The 10543-nt window shown below is 54.1% G+C and overlaps 1 protein-coding gene across 1 annotated transcript; it reads right to left on the reverse strand.

The window, feature by feature from the left end:
- Positions 1 to 601: 601 nt before the first annotated feature.
- Positions 602 to 10334, reverse strand: SFTPD (surfactant protein D). Its single transcript, XM_010984100.3, has 8 exons — positions 10248 to 10334; positions 7952 to 8153; positions 5361 to 5477; positions 4985 to 5101; positions 4552 to 4668; positions 4096 to 4203; positions 3394 to 3477; positions 602 to 1144 (listed from the first exon to the last, which is right to left on the reverse strand). Exons 2-8 carry the CDS (start codon positions 8148 to 8150, stop codon positions 768 to 770), a joined length of 1119 nt encoding a protein of 372 aa, XP_010982402.1. The 5' UTR covers positions 8151 to 8153; positions 10248 to 10334; the 3' UTR covers positions 602 to 767.
- Positions 10335 to 10543: the final 209 nt, after the last annotated feature.

Genomic DNA, 10543 nt, shown 5'->3' on the forward strand with positions numbered 1-10543 from the left:
GAGGGGGACTCTCCTGGGTGTCAGGCCACTCAATCTGGCCAGAGGGGCAGCTGTCTTCCTGCCAGGTTGTCCCTCTCTACTGTGCAGCTTCCTAGGCTCAGGGCTGGAAGCCAGAGGCAGCCACTGAGACCTCCGAGCCCCGGGGCTACAGTTTGCACTGGCCAGAGGAGTCTGGGGTTCAGGGAGAGGTACTGAATGGGGATCTACACAGGGGACCAGCAGTAGAAGGAATGTGAAGCCGTAGGACAGAATGAACTCACGCATGGAGTGAGTGTAAGGAGAGAAGGGATAGGAGAGTTGAGTCTGCAGTGCTCCACTGTACAGTAGTCCAGAAAAGGAAGGATGCACAAAAGAGACTGACACCGGGCAGCCAGAAGGATCAGAAAATAGCAAGCGAGAGTGGTTGTCCTGGAAACCAAGGAGAGGAAAAGTGAAAGAGGAGACGATGATCAGCTGGATCGAATGGTGCTGATAGTTGGAGGAGGATGGGGCGGAGAAGGCGACCCTGAATTTTGTGACGGGGAGGTCGTGGAGACCCAGTTTTATCCCTCGCACCTAGGAAAGCGTGCTGGCCCCTCCTTCCTTTGCTAGATCTTCCTGGTGTGAAGCCAGTTTCGTATTTTATTCTGAGGGATGTGCTCCCTAGAAGCGCTACCTTCTGGCCTCCTCCCATGGCTGAGTGGAGAAGCCCTGGCCAGCAGAGGGTCACCTTTTTATTGGGACGTCGGCAGCACACAGCGCTGGGCCCTGCCCGGCCCTCCCCGGGCTCAGAACTCGCAGACCACCAGGCGCCGCTCCCCGCACGCCTTGTCGTTCCACTTGCCGTTGGGAAAGATCTCCACGCAGTTCTCGGCGCCGCCGTTGTTGTTGGGCTCCCCTGGGGCCCAGTTGGAATAGACCAGGGGCTCCCCCGTTGGGTAGGTGAACTTGCCCTCTGTCTTGCTGTCGGTCATGCTCAGGAAAGCGGCCTTGTTCTGAGCGGTGACCAGCTGGCTCAAGGCCTCGTTCTCGGCCGCAGAGCGTGGGGATGCCATCTGTCCCCCGGCCTGTGTGCACACCTGCTGTGCATCCTGAAACGTTTTTTCAAAGCCTCCCGTCTTGAAGATCTTCTCCCCAACACTTTGGCCATTGGGGAAGAGCTCCGCTAGAAGAGGAGATTCAGGTTAGGGTTGCAGCAGCAGCTAGACCTCCGAGCTCTGACGGGAGCCCCCCATCCTGCGATGCCCCGCCCCCGCCAGCCTCCCACCCGGGTATTGGGGCACCAGACAGGACGAAAGCGAGGCACTTGGTTGAGGAGCAGCCCCAGCTCCATGTTACACCTTGTGAGCTGTGCTGTGGTCTCGAGATACAGATGAGGACACTGGAACTCAGGGAGGTTATGTAAGAGGCCCAAAGTCCCGCAACTGTCGAAAGTCGAGTTAAGATCAAACCTTGTTTGATGTGACACCAGTGCTTAGACGGGAACTTTCTAGTTCACCCCATGTTGTATGCCAGAATCAGTTTTTCAGTGACTGTGTAGAACTGGAATGACTCTGAGCAGGGAAATGACACCGTGCAGCTGGGGCAGTGCCAGAGAGTATGGAAAACACCATGCAGGGGGCTCGCTCCCACCCCTGCATGATGGCTGGGCACCTGGGGTTGTCAGAGAGGGCTCTGTGCTGCGTGAAGGGGTGAGGGAAGAGGAGAGGAGTGGGTGGGACATCTGAGCACAGCGGTGTGCTGGTCTCCACACCAGGAGCAGCTCAGTGTTGGCCTCTTGATGTGCTTGTGGGTGACGTCCCAGCCAGCCAGCCTCCTGGACTGCGGGGCAGGGGATGAAGGCATCTGAGAGGTGTGAGTGGGAGTAGGGGCAGGGGTGGAATTGGCGCTGGAGAGAGCCCTGTATGGGAGTCAGAAGGCCAGGTGCTCAGCCCCACCCTGGCAAAGACAGTCCCGGTGGGCAAGGGAAAGTCACTTCCCTTTTCAGGGTTTCCCATTCCTCATTTCTAAAGTGGGGATACACTTTATAGAAGCATCACCTGTATGGCATGTCAAGCATCTCTTTTTATTCCATCCCATCCCCATCCCTCTGCCTCCAGGCTCATGCCCAGGGCTCCCAAAAGGACTCAGTGGACTGATTAGGAGCCCAGGCTGCACCCTGACCCACTGCCCTTCTCCTCTGGACTTGGAGGCCAGATTCTCATGGGGTCAGGATGGCACCCAGAGCAGCCCTGGACAAGGTCAGTGCAAGTTCACATGCCACGGTTGGGTTTATGTCCCGTGCAGCTGGGTGGGTATGCATGTGCATGTATGAATATGTCCGTGTACCCATCTGAAGGTACATGGGTGGACTTACGGTCCGTCTGGATGGGTGTGTGTATTTGTGTGTACGTACATGTGCGTGTGCTCATGTATGCAGATGGTGTGGAGTGAGCGATGGTATTTAAGTACACACACGTGTGGCAGGTGCATATGCCCAGGTTCTCCTTTGTTTGCATCAGTGTGTATATGAGCAAGTGCCTATGTATGCAACTATGTTTATGGAAGGAGGAAGACATAGCAGATGCTTGAGACTCTCATCCTTCCTACTTAGGTACTCAGTCAGCTTGAGCACTTAGGAGCCAACGCTACGTCTCACTCCATCAGGCCCCTTTGTTCTCTGTTCCTTCAGAAAACTCCTTTTTTTGGGTCAGTGAGGTTTGATGAATGATGTGGACTCAAAGCTGGTGTCAGGGAGAGCAGAGAAGGAGGAGGGACAGTTGAGGACCGAGGTGGAGTCCCAGAGGCCCAGGGCACTCAGACATGTGCTCCTAGAAACCTCTGACTCCTTAGGATTCCAGGTCTAGGGAAGAATCTCTGCGTTAAACACACAGTGGAGTGCAGGAAGAGCCCAGGGCTGGCTGGAAACCGGAGGCAGCCTGCCCTGCCAGACCCAGGGGCATCTTTAGGGGGAGATACTTGGTGTCTACACCAAGATCCGGCCCCCACTAGTCTTGAACCCCAAGAGTGGAATGCCAGTCCCTGCTCTCAGGACAGTGTCAGGATTCTCCGCTGCCTTGGGCTATACACCTGGACCCACAGAGGGAAGAAACGCATCCTGGTTTGGGTGTCCCTTTGTCTATCAAAGGGACCTGCCCAGGGTAGGAGGATGAAGGTCTGCTGAGCTGGTGACCTGGATCGCATCCTCCTCCTTCTCCCTTGCATCTGCTTGCAGCCCCTGGAGCATGTGGCTGCCCTGCTCTTTCCCAGCCCTGTCCTAGCCCCACTCCCTGCCCCAGTTCCAGGTCCAGTCCTAAACATGTTCCCAGCTAAGTCCAGTTCTATACCCAAGCCCAGCCAGCTCCAAGCCAAGGCCCAGATCCAGTGTGAGGCCTACCCTTGGTGCCTGGCTCAGGTTCGGCTCTAGGAACTCACCTTTCTTATACTGAGAGAAGGCGTTCTGGAGGTATGTGACCTGTCCCTGTAAGGTCTCCACCTGCTGCCTCAGAGCAGTGATGCCTGCAGGAGAGAGAGGCCGAGTGAAGACTGGTCCAGCACAGCCTGGGATCGGCTCAGAGCCCGGGCCCCAAGGGAAGGATTCTCAGGTGCAGGCAAGTATTGGGGGTGGGGGTCAGGAGCTGAGATGGACCTCTAGGAAGCCCACATCTGCTGACACAGCTGGCCCCTGCTGCCCACGGGCTTTCCTGTGGTTCCACTGTGAACAGACTGTCTGCTGAGCAGGTCCCTACACCTCACTGACCCTGAACCAGAGGACATTTTAACGCATTATTCAAGGGCTCTGACAACACTTCCTTCTTGAGGGGAGAGGAATACACGTCAAGTGTTTCCCATCCACTGGGTTATTTGAAGCTCAAGGTTATCCAGTGAACTGGGAAGAGTGGCGCGCTTGTCCCACAGATCAGGTGGAAAAATTGCTCAGGTTGCCTACCAGCGAGTAACAGAGGCTCAGATTAGAGCCCACTTCGCCTTCCGGTTTGTCAGCCTTTTTTCCTGTCCACCCCTCACCTGGAATGAATGGGGACATCCGAGAGGAGGGGCTGTCCCAAGTTGAAGAGGGCCTCCCCCCCCCAACTGCACCCTAAGTGGGGCTCCCAGAGCGAGGGGAGGCATTCTCACCTGGGAGCCCACTCTCTCCCTTTGCACCAGGAGCACCTCTGTCCCCCTTCAGTCCTGGGGGGCCTCTGGCACCTGCAGGTCCCTGTGGACCCATGGCTCCAGCAGGCCCTGGGATCAGAGAAAAAGAGTTGGGTGAGTTCTATGCACACTTTCCAGCATTTTCACCCTCCCAGTTCAAGGACCGTCTTATCGCCCAGTAATACACCCTCCCCATACACATATGTCCCTCTGTTCCCACAACCCAGCCAGGCATCCTCTCTAGACATTGTCCCCATCCCCCAACAACCCACCTTCCCTGCGTGGAGACTATCCCTGCTGCTCACACCACCCTCTCCCTAGATACGGACAGTTCCTGGTGCCTAGCACTGGACATCACCCAGTAACACTAGCTCTGACTTGGTGGTGGTGGTGGTGGACACAGAAGAACTGATACCCAGCCCCACTTCCATCACTCACCTGCTGCCCCAGCATTTCCAGGGGCTCCATGCTCTCCAGGGGCACCTCTCTCTCCTTTAAGACCTGCAGGGCCTCTTGTCCCCGTGAAGCCCTGCATGCCCGGGGCACCCACGTCTCCTGAGGAAGGAACAAATTGGGATGAACATGCCTGAGAGTGCGTTCAGCTTGTATCATTTCCTCAGTAGTGGAGCTTTTCACCCACCAGCTCCAGGTCAGAGAGCAAATGGAGAGACAGTCCTTACTGCCTGGCTTCTTCCCAGGAGGGTGACGGGAAATACGGTCAGTGTGGAAATGTGGGCTGAGGGGCCCTGGCCAGGCCTGCCCAGTGCCGACAGTCTGGCCTTTTCCTTTGCACTCATTTTAGGCCCCTCCACAGATGTCACTGTCATCACCACCTTCTCCCTCCCAGACCCGCCACATACCAACCACCTACCTTTGGGACCAGTCTCTCCTTTGGGGCCTGGTATGCCTGGAGGTCCGGTGTTCCCCTGCCTCCCTGAGGGACCCTCTCTTCCAGCTGGACCAGGCAGGCCTGGAGGTCCTGGAGGCCCTGGGGAAAAGGACCAGTCCAATCAGTGACACTAAATCTCCTTGAAGGTGGGAGTGCATAAAAGATGAGGACAAGAACAGAAGTCAGACAGGCAGCAACATCCTAAAGATGTTGAAACAACCTGAAACAACCCTGTGCTGCCTCCAGATTGGCCTTCTTTCTTCTTCCTGCAGTGGAATCTGCACATGCCTACTGGCATGTCCTGGCGGCGGCAGCACCACCGCCTGCAGACATCTGCATTCCACGCCCAGTGGCTCACCACATAGTCCAGTGTCTCCCTTTGGTCCAGGTTCTCCAGCAGAGCCATTGTCCCCTTTGGGCCCAACTGGGCCAGCTGGTCCGGGCATCCCCACTCGCCCTACAGCTCCTGGTAAACCTGTAGCAGCAGGAGAAATGAGCGTAAACCCGGCCCCAGGCCCAGGAGAAGCCAGCTGCCTGCAGGGTCAGGCCCCTGGCATTCATTCCTTCAAGGGTACGTAGGGTGTAGACATGCCACCTCCAGAGTGCTGGTCCAGGTTTGGGCATCTGCATCCTCACTTTAAAGGTGAAGAAACAGGCTTGCCAGAGATGGAGGCAGATCCAAACCATGTCTGTCTTTTCATGTTGTGCGCCTTCCCCTGCCCCAAGACCACAGTATCTACAGGGGGCAGTCTGTCAACATTTACCCTTGATCGTGGACTCCTTGCCTTACCCTTTCCAGAATGAAAGTTTATATCAGAAATGATGCCTGCGCATGTAATACAGACTGGAAAAACCACAAGAACGGCATACACAGAAATGTTGACTGTTCTTTCTAAGTGGCACAGTTAAGGTAATTTTAATTTTCTTTTTGTCTTTAGTGATCACCTATTATTTTTGTATTGGAAAAATGATCAAACATTTTTAAAAAGATATGTTACCTCAAGACAGGCTGCCTAAGCCTGAACTTATCCAAGATTTGCTCCCAAAAGACTAAAAGGAGACATGGCTATCAATTTAAGAAATTTACCCTCAATTCTGTGAGCTTAGTTATTCTTTTTTTTTAATTGAGATAAAATTCATAAAATACAAAATTAACCTTTTAAAAGTATACAATTCAGTGGCATTTAGCACAATCACAACATTGTGCAACTACCACCTCTATTTAGTTCAAAAATATTCCATAGAAAACCCCATATGCCCGTGAATCACTCGCTCCCTGCCTCCTCCCAGGCCCTGGCTAAGGCGATGCTGCCTTCTGTCTCTATTACCTATTCTGGATAGTTTCTATTAATACATACAATATATGACCTTCCGTGTCTGACTTTTTCTAACTTGGAGTGATGTTCTTGAGGTTCATCCAGTTTGCAACGTGTCCCAGTGCTTTATTCCTTTGTCTGGCTGAGTAACGTTCTACTGTATGAACACAGCACGTTTCATTTAGCTGTGCATCAGTGGATGGACCCTTGGGTTGTTTCCATCTTTTGGCTGTTGTGAATAAAGCATTCATGTGCAAAAAGGAAAGAAATGCCACCCGTCAGGTGCTGCGAACTTGTTCATTCACTTATTTGTTCATTTCCTCGTTATTTCATTTACATGTTCCCTGAGAAGCTATCTGTGGGACATCACTGTATGCTGAGCACTGGGCAGGATGTAAATGCTCGCACCAGGTCTTGGTCTGCAAGGGATTTGTAACGGTTTAAATTATGAGGCCTGGGTAACAAGTGGGGAAGACAATTCATGAGATATCTCTCATCCTATCACAGTACCCTCACCACTGGTACACATACACTGCATGCGCGCGCGCGCACACACACACACACACACACACACACACACACACACACACACACACTGAGGAAATGGGATTTCAAGGCTGAAGAGAATTTAGAGAGGATTGGAGAGGAGGGGTGACATTTCACCTTTGGAAACCGTTCTCCCAGGCAAGAGGGGTCAGGGATAAGAATTTGCTAGTGGCGGGAGACTGGTGCATTTGATGGGTAACTGACAGGCTCTGTGCTGGGCACTGTGTCCTGCTTTTAGTTACAAGCCTCACTGTGAATGAAATGGGAACACAGTGGATGGGCCCTGCATCCCAGATCCACAGTGCACTGTACTCAGGCAGAGACGCCCTGACCCCAGGCTGAGCCTCTCTTGGGCTCCACCCCGGCAGATGGACCAAGGGGAAAAAGCCACTCCTTAGAAGGGAGCATTAGAGGTTGCCCATCCTTGGTGCACAAACCACGGGGGCCATGAGAGCACTGGGGTTGGGGAAGGGACACCCCTTTTTGCAGCAAGCACTGTGCCTCCCAAAGCCCTCATTTTGCATCCTAGCACCCCCCAAAGAACTAGTTCTTCACTGCCATCTGAAACAAAGCTTTATGGCCCAGCAACTTGGCTGGTCTTAAATGGACTAAAATCCCTCCTCTCCTGGCATCAGTCATTCATTCTGCAAGTCTTCCCTGAGCTCCTACTGGGCATCAGGCCCCGTCCTAAATGCTGGGATGTGGTCATGAAAGAAACAGACAGAAAGTCAAACACCTTCCTCATGGAGCTTAAACTCAACTTCATAAAACAGATAAGTATTAAAATGCGTGACATTTATTTACTAGACTATAACTTCAGAATAAGTGCTGCCGAGGGAAAATAAAGCATAAAGAGTATTGGCGGGGGGAGGGTGTCTTCTAAATAGGATGATCGGAAAAGGACTCACTGAGAAGGCGGGCTGTGAGGAGGGCACAGAGGACTGAATACCTGGGGGAAAGCCATCCCCCTGGGAAGGAGACGACCATCCCCAAGTCTTCCACAGCAGAACAGCCAGCATTTCTGGGTTGGTTACAATTCCAATGCCCACCCCTTCCCACCAGGATGAGCCCACGGTCCCAGCTCTACCTGGATCCCCCTTCTCGCCCCGGGGGCCCTCTCTCCCATCCCGTCCATCACGACCAGGCAGGCCATTCTCCATGGGGCTACACATGACCAGGGTGCAGGCATTGGTCGCTGCTCTCTGGGAATAGGTCTTCATTTCTGCTCCCAGTGACCCTGGGGGCCGTGTGAGCAGGATCAGCGCGGAGAGAGGGAGGAGAAGCATGTCCTAGGCAGGTGAACAGAAAGAAAGAGGACATGCTCTTGGTCCTAGGATGGGGATTGGGGCTTGGCCCAGCTCCTGGAAGTCAGGAGATGCACTGCCCCTTCCTCCTCTCCCCTTCTCTGGGGCCAACAGCAGCAGGGCTCTTAAAGCAGTTTAGGGACAAAGGTGGGCATAGCTCTGGCCTAGGAGTGTATGTGTTAACCAGTGGGAACACTGACATGGGTTGACAGCAGCATCCAGCTATTCTCAGATGCTCGGTGACATCCCTTCTTGTCCCTTCCCTTGGGCACGGCCATGGGCACTGTGGCTAGAATGTAGAATTCCTCACTGAGGCCATCTGCCACATCAGGAAGGATTCACTGAGTGCCCTTTGGCAGGGCACCTTCTCTGTACCTCTTTCTCTCTATATGTACCATTCAGGTGGTTGGCTTAGGTCTGACAAGGCAAACTTGTTTCTTCTCACTGCCTTGGATGGACAAATACCGGTGGCCTGCAGTGCTGGTCTGAAAAGGAGCCAGAATCCTGACTGCTTGATGACGTCTGTCCTGAGCACCAGATGGGTGCACGGCTGCATGTTGGCCAGGTGACTTGCCATTCCTGGGCTAGACACCGTTTCCAGGAGGAAAGTCCCGGAGAGAACACAGGTGAAAATTCTCAGAGATACTAAGTTGGCGGCTGGAGCGACCCTGGGATGCCTAGAGTCCTGCCCAGACCTCCTGAAAGGACTGGGAACAGGGGCCTCATGGGGGAAGGGGGACGTGTGAGACGTGAGACGGGAGCCGGCAGGGGAAGGCTGGTTTGGGGGGTGGGACAGAGCAGATGTCCAATGGAGCATCCAGTGCCCATCTGAAAGGAACTTAGGAACCAAGTGAGATCAGGGTGGGTCAGGGGCTGGGTCACCCCCAGTGCTGGGCTTCTTTTCTGTCTCAGAGAGAAACTGTAAAGCTATGAGCATGGAAAGAGCTCGTGGGAGTGGCAGAGGCTGAGAAGAGAGCCTGGGGGACCTATGCAAAGGAGAGGGGGTCACCAGGCAGGCCGAGGGACTGGTAGGGGAGGGGCTTGCCGGCCAGAGAAGTGCCTCCTTCTCCAGCTGCCGGCGATTCCGGGCTGTGGCCCACCCCTGTTTTGCACTAGCCGCTTTCCCTTTTGGATCCCCCGCTTCCTCGGGCATCCTGGGGTCTCTAGAAACACCCAGGCGAGCTGGCCGGCCAGCAGCGGCTGTGCTTGTTGGAGCAGAAGCTCAGCCATGAGTGCTGATGGACCCGGGCCAGGCCGGGACATTGTCCCCGGGTCTGCAGCTGCCTCAGTGCTGCGGCCCTGAGCCCAAATCTGGGGAAGAGTGAAAAGCAACAGGCATTCTGCCCAACAGCCCAAGATGGTGCGGAAGGCGCCACCACCCATGGGAGCAGGAAGGGGACTTGGAGAGCGCTAGCTCACATGTTTTCAGACCAAGGAGTCAGACAAGGCATCTCAACTGGGGCGGCAGAGGGAGTGGGCAGAGCCCCAGTCCCCTCACGCAATGTTCGGTTTATAACAAGCTTTCAGCCTAAGATTTTACTGGGAAAGAAAGACTCCTCTGAAAATTGGTTGGAAAATCAGTGACCTAGTCCAGAAGGTATTTTCTTTTAAGTAACGATTTAAGGCTAAGAAAGAAGCATGTTTATCCATGTCCCACAGGCAGTTGGTACCAGGATGGGCTTAGAACCCAGACCTGTGAGTGAACACCTGGTCTGTTTCTCCTCTACTTCCCTTCTTTCTGAAGAAATCAGGGATGGAGAGGAACCAAGAGGAAGATGAACTGCATTTTCCACTGGGGCTTCCAGACAGCGGCATTCGAGGTCTGGTTGGGTGTCGTATCCAACTCACCCACCCTCTTACAGCCCAGAAAACAAATCTCCCACTGAGCAGAAGGAGCAGAAGAGTGCTCCTTATGACCCCACGATGTCCCTCACCTCCCACCCCAGCAGCTCCTAGACCAGAACAGCTACATGGATCCCACCTTCCCCAACACCAACAGGCTAAATCAGCCGTGTAGGCAGGGAGATAGTCACCAGACACTGGGAAAACAAAATGAGAGGCAAGGACAGAGACACTCACGGTTGCTTCCTCTGGGGCTCCAGAAACTCCAGGCAAATTACAGTTTCCCGGGCAGGGACTGCTGGCTATTTATGCCTGCCCTGCAACCCGAGCCTCTCCCAGAAAGAGAGTTCTGATTTCCTGAGAACGCTCTTCAAGAAGTAGGGCAGTTTCTTCCTTGTTGACTCACGCAGTCCCACCCCTACCTGGGTTCTGGACACCTGCCACCGACATTTGTAACATTGTCCACACATCACCCTAGAGTCTGTCGGGCACCCTATGTCCATGATCTCATCTGCACCTCCCTGCAGCCCTGT

Source organism: Camelus dromedarius, chromosome 8, assembly GCF_036321535.1.
Source record: "Camelus dromedarius isolate mCamDro1 chromosome 8, mCamDro1.pat, whole genome shotgun sequence".
Classification (NCBI taxonomy): domain Eukaryota; kingdom Metazoa; phylum Chordata; class Mammalia; order Artiodactyla; family Camelidae; genus Camelus; species Camelus dromedarius.

Bases quoted from the DNA above. Each gene is read 5' to 3' on its own strand.
- SFTPD (XM_010984100.3), bottom strand. From the start codon at position 8,150: ATGCTTCTCCTCCCTCTCTCCGCGCTGATCCTGCTCACACGGCCCCCA. The intron at 3,478-4,095 runs GTGAGAATGCCT...TCTCTCCTGCAG, and splicing joins GGGAGAGAGTGGGCTCCCAG to GCATCACTGCTCTGAGGCAG. The intron at 1,145-3,393 runs GTGAGTTCCTAG...CTCCTCTTCTAG, and splicing joins CTTCTCTCAGTATAAGAAAG to CGGAGCTCTTCCCCAATGGC.